This window comes from Corylus avellana, chromosome ca5 (genome assembly GCF_901000735.1).
Source record: "Corylus avellana chromosome ca5, CavTom2PMs-1.0".
NCBI classification, from domain to species: Eukaryota; Viridiplantae; Streptophyta; class Magnoliopsida; order Fagales; family Betulaceae; genus Corylus; species Corylus avellana.
This window is the reverse complement of record NC_081545.1, coordinates 32,650,296-32,663,985: the sequence shown is the minus strand read 5'-3', so window position 1 is coordinate 32,663,985 and position 13,690 is coordinate 32,650,296. Positions and strand designations below refer to the sequence as shown.

The window sequence follows — 13,690 nt, the reverse complement described above, 5'->3', positions numbered from 1 at the left end:
ACATGAGTCGCATGACAATAATTACAGGGAAAGAAAAAAAAAAATGATAAGCTTTTAACAATTTTACAATTCTATCTGAACGGAAGATATGTAGCCGGCGACCCCTACGCTTCTCCCAAGAAAATAATAATAATAATAAAGAAAAAATATATATATTGGTGCTTGGGACGATAATGGAGTCATCTTTTTGGAGTTTTGACCTTTTCTTCCCAGAGTGATTTGTTTATAAGTTGCAGCAATTGAAAACAACACATCCTAACTAAACTATACGCACGCCTCCTAGAAAAGACAGTAACATATACCCCACGTGATAAGAATCCTGCATAGAAAGAATAGAAATATACACGTCGTCCCTTGTCCTTGTATCGGACGGATTATCCCGGCCGACCTCTCTTATTTAAGCTTCATTCTTCAGTGGCTGCCCCATCGATCGGTTTTATAGATCTCTCTTTATTCCGTCGGCGATGGAGGCTGCCGACCAGCATGGGGTTTCTCTCAACGTACCTCTCATGCATGATGAGTCGAAGGATGTTGAGGCACATGATCATAACGGTGATCGAGATGCTGTCAGCTGCACCGCCTCCTTTTACAAGACCTGCTTCAATGGACTCAATGCATTATCAGGTTCATATTTTCCTTAAATGCTTCATGTTTTGAGGATTTTAATTTCTTTATATTTTGAAACTCATTGACGACCCATAAGGGTTTTTCGAGTTTACTTTGTCTATGTGACCTAATCTACGTTTCCTCATGCTGGCCTAGTAAGTATATATAGCTCTTGTTGAAGGGTTTGAATTTGCTGATTGGGGAGTAAATGTTATTCCTAGCTAGCCCACATCCCATATGTTTTATTTTTTGATTTATTTATTTTTTTCCGAATTATATGAATTACTTAAAGACAGAAAGCAGCTAGATTTACAAGTTCTAAGAATGTTTTGATAAAACTCAAGATTTAGATTGAATATTATATATGGAACCAAAAGGAGTTGCAGATACTTGTAGTCCTCCATGCTTTTGATCGAGTTAGATAAGGGGATCGATCTTTTCAAAACTGGTCATGTTTTCAATGGTTTGGTAGAAAATTAGGGCCCCATAACACCTTAAAGCATAGCTTCCAATTTTGAAAAAGACAGTCTAAACAGATACATTTCTCTTTAGTCTTCAAGTAATTGATTAGTTCATTATACAACAAATTTAAAAAAATTGATTAGCTTTGGCTGTGTACCTTAAATATTTTGGCGTCTTGTCCTTAAATTTAACCCCACATCTTCTTACTAATCAAGTATGTTCCCTACTTTCAAAAGTAGATCAGCAAATATTATAGATTTTAATTTTGAAAATTCCATAAAGTTGTTTTGTGAACTATTAGAGTGATTGCTAGCCTGATATATTATAGTACAGGAAATCTTAATTTCCTTCTTGTACAACTAACTTTTATCTTGCGGAAGTAGCTAGCTACTTTCTTTAGATTCATGAATCTACTTTTCCTTCATATCTCATATCGAATGCATAATATGCTGGGTGTTAATTTCCACTTTTGTCCAATCAGCGTTGTGGGTAAAGAGTCGTATGATGACTAAATTAGTCATTTTCATGGTGTGCTAGGTACTCTGTGATCAAGCAATAATCCATTGCCTACTACTATTAGCTAGGTAACTACTAGCAATGAAACCGCCTACAGATTGATCACTGTAGGCTGAATTTGAAAGAAAGAAAGATGGATGTAAAATGAATGAGAGATGGAGGAAAAATACAGGGAATCTTAGATAAAATATGCTTTAGGGTGATGACAAAAAGTATGGACGTCGTGGCTTTAATTTGGTCCCTGCTGATGAGTTATTTGTCACCCAATATTGTGTGGTGCTGGTAGCCTGTACGTACCCCATTGTAAAGGCTTACCCTCTCAAACCTCCAATTGGCGTCAAGTTAGAGGTGGATTGGTTTATAAAGATAGATTACTCTCCAATCTCCATGCATCTAATCTAGAGTGGGTTAATTAGCAAACACGACAAGACAACGCAGAGAAGAAATGACCCCAAAAAAAACCAAAAACAAAAAGAGACAACAAGGAAAAGTGGGGAGCACTCTAACAAGGGTTAAGGTCACTTATGAGAACAACTATAATAGGGGGCAAAGATAAAATGGGAATGCTTTTACTTTAACTAGTTGACGAGAATTTTATCAAAAGATATACCCAAAAGCTTCTGGTTAATGAAAGAGTTGACAACCTCTATTGAGCCCCTCAGCAACTGATCAATGTTTAACTGCAACCTGCAGAGTTGCTCTAGCTTCCCCTTTTCCGTCAATGCAAAGAAAAATTTCCCATTTGAATCACGTGACAAGTACTGACTGCGCCCAATTAGGCAAGGGAGTTAATTCTTTCATTACCGTGTTTTACGTGCATCTCAAACATATCGTGTAAAAGTCAGCTTCACATATTGCAGTGGTGTAGACAATGCTGGAAAGTGACTTGTCATGAAAAATGTGCCCTGCATTCCAAGTCTCCGACTACCACTCATATATGAAAAACATGGTCTTATACGTCTGACTTGTCAAAAACCTCCCAACACGCAAAAGCTAATCACCGACCACAACTCTCTAGTAGTGAGACCAAGAGTGTCTGCTATTTTAGTTACTTTTATGAAAAACATGGTTTTATACGTCTGACTTGTCAAAAACCTCCCAACACTCAAAAGCTAATCACCGGCCACAACTCTCTAGTAGTGAGATCAAGAGTATCTGCTATTTTAGTTACTTTTATGAAAGACATGGTTTTATACGTCTGACTTGTCAAAAACCCCCCAACACTCAAAAGCAAATCACCGGCCACAACTCTCTAGTAGTGAGACCAAGAGTATCTGCAATTTAGTTACTTATATATATTTTAAAATTTTAACTACTAATTTTTCATTACAAATTTCAACAAATCATCTATCTCACTCTCTACTTTTTTTAAATATTACTATTTTTCAATTTTTTTTTTAATTGTGAAAGTTGAGGGGGAGAGATTGATGAGAGAGAGAAGGGAGAGAATTGAAAAGAATAGAAAACTACTTTAAAGGTATTACAATGAACTTTCATATAGCAAATTAGATTAAAGTACTATATTTTGAAGTATATGCGGGATGAGTAAAATAGCTTATAATAGCTAAATATAGCTATTGTGAACCATATAAAGAGTCTGCTGGAGATGCTCTGAGAAGTAGAGAGCCAACCACATATCATCTCAAGGTGAAAACTTCACTTATCTATAGTCTCATAACAATAATATTGTATACAATCACTAATTTGATAGCAAATAATTTTAACATATCTGGACAAAAAAGCGCCAGAATAGCTCGCTAGAATTCATATCTACAAGGACAAATTCATCTCACGGTATGCATAAGAAGATGTCCCACTTTGAAATGTCTTCCATCACAAATTAATGTTCTTTTGGAGGAAGGAGCAAGAAAGGCCACACATTTATCCCGTGGATGTGCAGGACTTGAAAGATCATGACATCCATACAATGTGGTTCACGTGTTTTCAAACACTGGCCGCCTGGTGTATAAATTAAACCCCTCGACGTCTGCAAATTCTTAGCTCTTTCTAGTTGCACCCTGCAATATCTAGCGCATCTCTCATATCTCTTTCTCTCTCCCAAGATGGTTACCCAACTCCAAAGTGATTCATCTTTATTTGTGCCTCTCATTCTTGATGAGAAGCAATATGGGGTAGCTCACAAGCTAGAGGAAGTGGAGTCTAACTCTCATTACTCCACTACAACCAATGTCTCTTTCCTCAAGACATGTTTTAATGGACTCAATGCTTTGTCAGGTTCTACTTAACATTTATTTCTTATACAAACACAGTTTGATTCACTAAAGCTATTTAGAGCCATGTTTGTAATATTACTTGATATTCGGGTGGTAATTGCTAGGAATCATTGTTAGTGTAGACTTCTTGTTATAACATTTTTTACCAAGCCATTGATATGTTCAAATTCCCCATATGCATGACTTTTAACAACCAATATGTTCAATTGTGATGCCTAATTCTCTCTCTCTCTGGTTTTCAGGAGTTGGGATACTGTCAGTTCCATATGCATTAGCATCCGGAGGATGGTTGAGCTTGATACTTCTATTTGTGATTGCCATTGCAGCATTTTACTCAGGCTTGTTGATACAAAGGTGTATGGATTTGGATTCTGATATCAGAACTTATCCTGATATAGGCTACCGTGCATTTGGGAACAAGGGACGAATAGTGGTTTCAGTGGTTATGTATATAGAGCTCTATCTGGTTGCCACAGGGTTCCTGATTTTAGAAGGGGATAACTTATACAACTTGCTCCCCAACGCAGGATTTCAAATGGCAGGGATAAGAATTGAAGGGAAACAAATGTTTGTAATAATTGTGGCCCTCGTAATTTTGCCTTCGGTTTGGTTGGATAACCTGAGCCTTCTTTCATATATCTCTGCTAGTGGGGTTTTAGCTTCTGCTATCATCCTCTGCTCAATCTATTGGACTGGTGCATTTGATGGAATTGGATTTCATCAAAAGGGAACTCCTCTTAATTTGAGTGGAATCCCTACAGCTGTTAGCTTATATGCCTTCTGTTATTGTGCCCATCCTGTCTTCCCTACACTCTACACTTCTATGAGAAACAAACGCCAATTCACCAATGTAAGTAAAACACAAATTGCTTGCGTTTTTGAAAAATGAGAAGAAAAGTGCTTTAGCTGTTTAGATTACTCACTTCCTCTTTGCTGGTTTTTTTCCTGCAGGTCCTGCTTCTGTGCTTTACCTTATGCACTGTTTGTTACGCATCAATGGCGGTTTTCGGTTACTTGATGTTCGGGGAAAATGTTCAATCACAGATAACATTAAACCTCCCAACTGAAAAACTTAGCTCAAAAGTGGCAATCTACACCACCTTGGTGAACCCCATAGCCAAATATGCATTGATGGTTACACCTATTGTGAATGCTACCAAAAGTTGGTTTCCATCTCAATACAACAAGAGGATCTCTGGCCTCTTAATCAGCACCTCCCTTGTATTCAGCACTGCTGTGGTAGCCCTGGTTCTCCCCTTTTTCGCATATCTCATGTCACTGGTCGGAGCATTTTTAAGCGTCACCGGTTCGATTATACTGCCATGCTTATGCTACTTGAAGATTTCGGGCACTTACAGGAGATTTGGAAGTGAAATGGTGGTTATATGGGGTGTAATACTAATGGGTTTTGTAGTTGGAATAGTTGGCACGTATACATCTCTCATACAGATAATAGGGCATCTGTAAGCAGAGGATTTCTCTTTGTTGACCGTAGGGTTCAGTAATTGAGTAGGGAATGCTTGCTCTTATCTGAAGCTGCTGCTTTTTCATGTAATTTATGAAAACCAATTTCTATTAGACAAACTGGAGTGTATAATTTATGTAAGGCAGATATTAGGAATTTGAAAACTTGTCCAACAATTATAAATATATTAGCATTTTAGTTAGACATATTGTTATTTTAGTGGATGAAAAAAATGCTCTATCCAATTCTCCATGATTTCTGACTTCAGGTTACAACCTTATCAGCTTATGGACTTTATATTGTTATTGGTTTTTGTCGGTTTTTACATAATTTTTTTTAATGCAAATACAAATTGGAAAATCTTTTTCAAGGTCTGAACTTAATAACAAAAAACAAATTTTCTATGTTTTGAACTGCTCAGCAAAAATAAAGAAAAAGCAAGTCTTTTAACTTGATAGAGGGAGAGCTAGGGAGCATTTTTGCGTTGCAAATTTAAAGCAATTGTGTTAAGGGAGTATTAAACATACTCTCAGGTCTCCGAAAGCTGAGCAAAAGCTTAATCCTTCTGACACTTCATTTATTTATTGCTGGGATCAAAATATTACCTCAAACCTGTTAATTAAGGGGGCTTTATATGCACATGGCATGCCAAAAAAATACAAAATTAACCAAAAAGAATGAAAGAAGAGCAAAACGATCGAGCTTTATTGGATTATAAAGAAACAGAAACAACCTCCCCCACTCCACCCCCAACCCCAGCTTTATTGCAAGAACTTTTTTATCAGTCGCCTTTTGTACTTTGAAAATTTGTCTTGGAAAAAATAGATAGGGAACTTTTATATACTAAATTTCCTAACTTGAGTAGTTGAGTTATCTTTTATGGCCAAGAAGAGGAGGAAACGACCTGTCTTCAAGGTTATAACTCCTGTTCATAAAGGACTAAAAAATTCAAGTTGCCTAGTGTAAGTTCTTGTTGGCTTATTTCGGTAAGCAAAATGATGACCAAAAGTGCCAAGATTCATCATCCATTCAATTACCATTCGGACGAGAAGAAGTGCCGTTCGGACGCTCGAAGAATTATATTTTCCCCGAGAGCCTCGTCTGCATTCTCGTTTGCAATCCCGTCCTGACGAGCTCGATAAACAAGAATTCCCGAGAGCCTTGTCTGCAGTCTCGTCTGAACCCTGTCCGCACGAGCTCGATAAACAAGAATTCCCGAGAGCCTCGTCTGCAGTCTCGTCTGAATCCTGTCCAGACGATGTTTACTATAAAGGTCATATCTTGAGTTTCAGACCTCTGATTGGAGCAATCTTTGCGGCGTTGGAAAGCTAACTCAAGAATCTACAAAGTCATGTTTCACAAGGTTTAGCTAATTCCAATGTTTACTGGGTCAAAACGGGCCATAAATAGAAGACTACGAAGCTGGGCGGAATGGCTCGTGTGCAATCTCGTCCGAACGAGATTGCAGACGGCCATGTGTTAAAAACACGTTTTGGCTGTGTTTTGTTGTCCCGTCCGGACGGCACATGTTCCCGTCCGGACGCCGCGTACCTGTAATAGTTTTAAATGAATATAAACTCTTTCCTAGGTCTAGGTATGATGGGACTATTATAAATACATCTCTATAGGAAGATAGAGGGACGTATTTCTGATCTAGAATTTGCCGTCGTGTGCTAAGAGAGTCTGTTTGTTCTCTCTCTTAGAGTGATCGTTTGTGTTTATTTGTTGATTGTTGAAGTGAAGTCAACCGGAGTTCCAATGAAGGGAGATCACGTAGAAGAATTGTGCCAGCTGTCTCTGGAAAGGGCTACTGCGGTAGAAGGCAAGTGAGTCGCTTGTCTTATACAAAATCGTGTCAATTGCGAAGGTTTTGTAAGTGTGAACGTCTTGTAATCCTTTATTCTTTTACTGAGTTAGTTGATTTCCTGGATTTGGCTGCTCCGGAGAGATTTTACAATTAGAGAGTTCTCTAATTGGTTTTCTCTTCGTAACCAAAATATCTGTGTTCTTTTTTGTTCATTGTATATCTGTTTTTGGTTAATTATTATTTGTTATGTCAAATTTATTTCCATATAATATTGTGTGAAACACCTATACATTCAGAATAGGTGTAATTTTGGAAAGATTAGGGTTTTTCACCTAGGAACAATTAAAGAAAAAATTTAGGGCACAAAATTAACTGACCGAAGCCAATTTCATGGAAAATCAGAGGTTGTGTGATTCCGTTTCATACTCTGCAACAATACAGCATCATGAAACGCAATTTCAACTACAAGAAGTTAGGCATCTTCATGTGCAAGCTCAATGCATCTAGTAACTCGTAAATACCCTCACAATCAGCTCGAGGATCATACCCAGAAAAGAAACTATGGATGGACCCACCTAAATCGATAGAACTCTCCCCAGCCATTTTCTTCAACCCTCCAGCTTTCATAACCCTTCTCACATTCGCTGCTTTCTCCCACATCCCAACTTCAGAATACATGTTTGCAACCATCACAAAATTCCCACCCCTCCTTGGCTCCAATTCAAGCAACTTCTTTCTTACTTTATCCCCCACTCCGTCATGGTCGTTAGCGTGATGAATGATGCACGCACATAGCAACGTTCTCCATACAATCGGGTCGGGCTCAATAGGCATATTCATTATAAAAGCATAAGCGTCATTGATATGGCCTGCACGGCCCAGGATATCCACCATGGCACCATAATGTATCATACGGGGTTTAATCCCATGCACATGCTCCATATCATGAAAGTATCGGTACCCATCATTCACTAGTCCTGCATGGCTACAAGCACAGAGGACGCCAAGAAAGGTGACATAATTTGGATGTATTGATGATGTCTTCATCATTTTCAGGAAAAGATCAAGGGCTTCCTTGGCAAACCCATGTTGGGCTAGCCCCAGAATCATCGCACTCCACGTCCAAACATTTCTCTTGTCCAGCCTATCAAACACCAATTTCGCATAATCTACATTTCCAGACTTCACATACATGTCAACAAGGGAAGTACCCAGTTGATAATTCAAAACCATTCCTTTCACAATCACTAGGGAATGAACCCATCTCCCTAAGCTCAAGTTTCCAAGCTCAGTACAAGCAGAAAGCATAACCACCATCGTGGTCTCATCAGCCTCAAATCCACAATCCCTCATCTTCACAAAATACTCAATCCCATCACCCAACCACGAATTCTCAACACAAGCAGTAATTACCGCATTCCAAGAAACAACAGTCCTAACATACATTTCATCGAACACTTGACAGGCAAACTTAATCTTCCTACAAAGCCCATATACACTGATCAAAGTGTTCTGAACATACACATCGGAGTCCAAACCACACTTCACAACATCCGCATGCACCTGTCTGCCCTCTCCAAGCGCCGTAACCGAAGCGCACGCCTTGAGAAGGAACGGAAACGTGAGCTTATTGGGTCTAATTCCTCGACTCCGCATTTCATAGAACACCCATATGGCCTCTCTCGGCGAGTCACTCGCCGCATATCCCCTGATGAGAAGGTTCCACGGCAAGGGAGACAAATCGTCAAAGTGATAGAGAAGCGACCGCGCATAGCTCAGGCTTCTCGAGGGAGATAAAGCGCAGATTCGGACGAGTTCGCTTGCGAGAAAGGTATCTCGGTGGAGGCCAGAGACTTGGATTTGAGCGTGGACTTGAGCGAGGTGTTTGGCTGAGGAGCAGAGCTTGAGGAGTGCGAGGCATTGGTGCTTTTTGGAGATGAAATTTGAATTAAGGTTGGGGATGTTTGGAGGGAAGATGGGATTGGCGGTTGGTATTGGAAGCCGAACCATGCATTTGGACTTCGTGTGTGGAAAAAGAGGTGTGAGGAGTAGAGCGACGTGGAAGGCTTCAAGATTTGCCGTTCAATGGCCTTTAGAGCATTAGCCAATATATATATAAGGATTTTTTTTTTTTTTTTTTTAAACTACCAACTTTTTAAAAATGCCCTACATCCACTTTTTTTTTTTAAAAAAAAAAAATCAACTAAAATAAAATAATTTATGAGGACTTAATTGTTTCTGTCGACAATGTTTCTCTCACATTATTCGGTGAAGACTTTTTCATTTATATAAAGAAATGCACAACACATGACATACATAAAGACACTTGACAGTTAAAGAAATAAAAACAGCCGCACTACAGAAGACATAAAGGTAGTTACACTATTCAATCATTTATAACGGTTGGATTAATGTGAATGGATGATGTAACAATTAGATTTATTTTTGTAGAAGAAGTTTGTGAGGTTGACATTACTGGAAGAGGAGTAGATGTGAAACTCTTGGTTTCTTGTGTCCTTACACGCTCCCTCAAGCTCAACGGTAAGGGACGCATGTTGAGGTTGAAAACTAAGGAAGAGAATCGAGCAGTTGCCAGTGGCTTAGTAAGAGCATCAGCCAATTGATCTTTGCTGGACAAAAATGTAAGGAAAAGTTAGAAGGTATCAAAGAAACAATTCAGTCCTCATATGGTATCAGAGCACTCATGAGTTAAAAGTCTTTGTGCGATCCTCTCTTCTTTTTCTTTTTTTCCCTTTCTTTTCTTTTCTCAACTTTTTATACTACACTCATCTCTTATGGCTACCAAAACAAGTGGTATTGCCAAATATGCAACATTATTTTTAGCATAAATTAACTCGCGACAATTATTTAGTGTGGCGTGGTCAATTTCTTCCCAACCTCAAAGTTGCCTTCTTGGTTATGTTGATGGTACTCTTCCATGTCTTAAACCCATGGTTGTTCCTGCCTCATCTGCTACATCTACAATAGTGTCCGTCCCCAGTACTAATTCTACTCCCGTTCAAAATCCAACTTACATTATTTAATGTGAAACTCTTGGTTTTCCGTGTCCTTACACGGTTAATGCAAATATGAAAACAACTTAATCAAATCCCACCAACCTCATGATTAAACAAGGAAAACGCGCCAAGCTCCAGAATTTTCCTTAAATCCATTACAAGTTAGTTAGGGGCCTCAACTGGATTACCAACCACATGATATAAACATTACGTGGCATATGATCAGGATACGCTTGAAAATTCATGACCTCAATCTTTCCAAGTGTATGGTTGGGACAAGCTGGCTTTTCCATCTGCTGATCATCAGCATAGACTTTTCTAGGACTCTTATTTTCTTTCATGCTCTTTGAGCTACAAATAACACCATTCTAGAGCCTTCATGAATCAAATGGAAAAATCAGATGACAAATACCACGCAAAAGCAGCGGGCCAAGTGGAAGTGCTAGAAACCTCCCGTCTCCTATATTTAAACACCTCTTTACATTCCCTCCAAAACAAAAGAAGAAAGACAACCATTTCAAAACCAAAGAATATGTCTCCTGCTGTGTCTTTATCTCTCTCACACCCATTCTGCAAGTCTCAGGACCTTCCCAAAAGTACTAGCAGAAAAAACCCATGTCAGAAAACACCTTCAGACATCAAACTCAGTAGGAGAAAGCTATTGAATTCCACTGGTTTGGGCCTCGTAGGAGGAGGCCTCTCTGTTGCGCAGTCTGCAAGAGCTGAGCCAGAGAGCCCAGTTGAATCCACTTCAAGCAGAATGTCATACTCAAGATTTGTGCACTACTTGGATGAAGGTGCTGTAAAGAGGGTAGACCTCTTTGAGAATGGGACTGTTGCAATCGCCGAGATCTTCAATCCAACACTAGACAAAATCCAGAGGGTCAAAATTCAGTTACCCGGATTACCACAAGAATTGCTGAGGAAAATGGAAGAGAAGAACGTAGACTTTGCGGCTCATCCATTGGAAATCAACCAGTGGCCTGCAATACTCGATTTGTTGGGGAATTTCGCTTTTCCATTGATATTGCTCGGCTCTTTACTGCTTAGAACATCATCTACAAACACTACAGGAGGCCCCAACTTGCCGTTTGGGCTCGGAAGGTATAGTACTAAAAGCTAGTTTCTTTCAACATAGTAAGTTTTACTTGATCCAAATGTAACACTTTATGCCCATATAACTGTAAGAAAGCTTATAAAATAGTTATTTGGCTGAATACTTTCTACTGCTTTCACATTGAAAATATATAGGAAAATGTATACAAGTATAATCAAACATCAAGATTGAGAAGATAATCTTGATGTAATGATTATCTAAGAGAGAAATTACAATTAGGAGTCCTAATACAAAAGAGAGGATTAAACTACGATAATCACAAGTGTTGTCTTTGAATGCAATCAGTCTTGTTTAGAGAGAACTGATTGAGTTCAATGACAACATTACAAATAGGAGTTTCTGTATAAGTAGAAGATTCATAGCTGTTGGTGACTGCGCTAGAGCACACCAATGAATGTGCTTGAGCCAACGCATGATGTTAAGTAGCCGTTACTCCTGAACTCGAGTGCTATGTTGAATGCGCTCGAGCCAACTGATGTTGCTCTGCTGATCTCTGCTGACTCTGCTGATCTGCTTGTGTTCTTGTTGTATTGTACCTCCTTAACAATAACAACATCTGTACAACAGGAGCAAAGCAAAGTTTCAAATGGAACCCAACACAGGAGTGACATTCGACGATGTTGCTGGCGTTGATGAAGCAAAGCAAGATTTTCAAGAGATTGTCGAGTTCTTAAAAACCCCAGAAAAGTTTGCTGCAGTCGGAGCGAGAATTCCCAAAGGAGTTCTTTTGGTTGGGCCACCTGGGACTGGAAAGACGTTGTTGGCGAAGGCAATTGCCGGAGAAGCAGGGGTTCCTTTCTTTTCTCTATCTGGGTCGGAGTTCATTGAGATGTTTGTTGGTGTAGGGGCTTCAAGAGTGAGAGACTTATTCAACAAGGCAAAGGCCAATTCGCCATGCTTGGTTTTCATTGATGAGATAGATGCCGTAGGGAGGCAGAGAGGAACAGGTATTGGTGGAGGGAACGATGAAAGGGAACAAACACTGAATCAGCTGCTTACCGAAATGGATGGCTTTAGTGGGAACAGTGGAGTGATTGTCATCGCCGCCACAAACCGACCGGAAATTCTTGATTCGGCTTTGCTTAGGCCGGGGAGGTTTGACAGACAGGTAGTTAAGGAACTTTGAAAGCAGAGGAGACATGCAGTACCATGTTTTCCACATGATTGTTAAGAATTGGGATGTAATCGGAAACTCATGGAGATATCATTTGCTGCTTTGTATAGGTGGCTGTTGGATTACCGGACGTGAGAGGGAGAGAAGAAATATTAAAGGTGCATGGCAACAACAAGAAGCTTGATAAGGACGTTTCTCTCAGTGTTATTGCCATGCGAACGCCAGGGTTCAGCGGGGCAGACCTTGCAAATCTTATGAATGAAGCTGCCATTCTAGCAGGCAGGAGAGGCAAGCAGAAAATTACAATGAAAGAGATTGACGACTCTATTGATCGGATTGTGGCAGGAATGGAGGGAACCAAAATGACAGACGGGAAGAGTAAAATTCTAGTGGCTTATCATGAAATTGGTCACTCTGTGTGCGCGTAAGTACCTGAGATCCTTATTTCTTTCTGTATATCTCTCATAAATATACCCAAATGAGCTAAATTTTTCAAAATTCTTTGCTACCGCCAGGACGTTGACTCCAGGCCATGACCCAGTACAGAAAGTCACTCTGATCCCAAGGGGTCAAGCCCGTGGCCTGACTTGGTTCATGCCAGGTGAAGACCCTGCTCTCATCTCTAAGCAACAACTTTTTGCTAGAATTGTTGGAGGTCTTGGAGGTCGTGTGGCTGAGGAAGTGATTTTCGGAGAATCGGAAATTACAACAGGTGCAGCCGGAGACTTGCAACAAATTACTCAGATAGCAAGACAGGTATATCCATCTTTTCCTGCGAAAGAATCAAGCTTAATCCCCTCAAACTATTTACAACTCAAACTATAATTATGACAATTTACCCCTCAAACTATCAAAACAATGATAATGTACATCTACTTTTAACAAAATGACAAAATTACCCTTACTAAAATAAAAACAAAAATACTAAATTTTTTTTTTTTTTCAAAATTTTAAGGGTATTTTTATCTTATTAAAAATTATATTGGGGTAATTTTTTCACTTTGCTAGCATTGGGGGGTGCAATAATAATGCATTGTCATTGTTTTAGTAGTTTGAAGGGTAAATTGTCGTAATTGATAGTTTGAGAGTAAATTGTTATTGAATTAGTAGTTTGAGGGGTTTAAGTAGATTTACTCACAAAATAATTTTTTTAAAAAAAACAAGGGAAAAATATAAAAAAACCTCCAAACTACCAGTCGTTTTCGATTTAGCCCTCTAATGTTCTAAAAGTGATAAAGTAGCCCCCCAAATTACCAAACTATTGCATTTTGGCCACTCCGTTAGTCAAAACCGTCAGTTTGGACGGAAACTGCAAAACGATGTCGTTTTGTTATGAGTAAGTCATTACAATG

At 39.2% G+C, this 13,690-nt stretch overlaps 3 protein-coding genes across 4 annotated transcripts in view; 2 read left to right on the top strand and 1 right to left on the bottom strand.

Moving 5' to 3' along the window:
* Positions 1 to 183: 183 nt before the first annotated feature.
* On the top strand, positions 184 to 5,489 carry LOC132181104 (amino acid transporter AVT1I). 2 transcript variants are annotated; one of them, XM_059594172.1, is made up of 3 exons: positions 184 to 624; positions 4,061 to 4,668; positions 4,770 to 5,489. In XM_059594172.1, exons 1-3 carry the CDS (start codon positions 465 to 467, stop codon positions 5,283 to 5,285), a joined length of 1,284 nt encoding a protein of 427 aa, XP_059450155.1. In that variant the 5' UTR covers positions 184 to 464; the 3' UTR covers positions 5,286 to 5,489. The 2 variants fall into 2 exon arrangements, with proteins under 2 accessions (XP_059450155.1, XP_059450154.1); XM_059594171.1 differs by lacking the exon at positions 184 to 624 and adding an exon at positions 3,585 to 3,819.
* A 1,943-nt stretch (positions 5,490 to 7,432) lies between these two features.
* LOC132182266 (pentatricopeptide repeat-containing protein At2g36730) lies at positions 7,433 to 9,161 on the bottom strand. The gene has a single exon (XM_059595451.1). It carries the CDS (start codon positions 9,098 to 9,100, stop codon positions 7,553 to 7,555), a length of 1,548 nt encoding a protein of 515 aa, XP_059451434.1. The 5' UTR covers positions 9,101 to 9,161; the 3' UTR covers positions 7,433 to 7,552.
* Positions 9,162 to 10,639: 1,478 nt separating this feature from the next.
* Positions 10,640 to 13,690, top strand: part of LOC132182891 (ATP-dependent zinc metalloprotease FTSH 6, chloroplastic) — a 3,851-nt gene continuing 800 nt past the window's right edge. Inside the window, exons 1-4 of the mRNA XM_059596258.1 lie at positions 10,640 to 11,211; positions 11,792 to 12,332; positions 12,449 to 12,762; positions 12,854 to 13,094. Of these exons, the coding sequence (XP_059452241.1) occupies positions 10,640 to 11,211; positions 11,792 to 12,332; positions 12,449 to 12,762; positions 12,854 to 13,094 (1,668 nt within the window). The remainder of the gene's footprint in view (positions 11,212 to 11,791; positions 12,333 to 12,448; positions 12,763 to 12,853; positions 13,095 to 13,690) is intronic.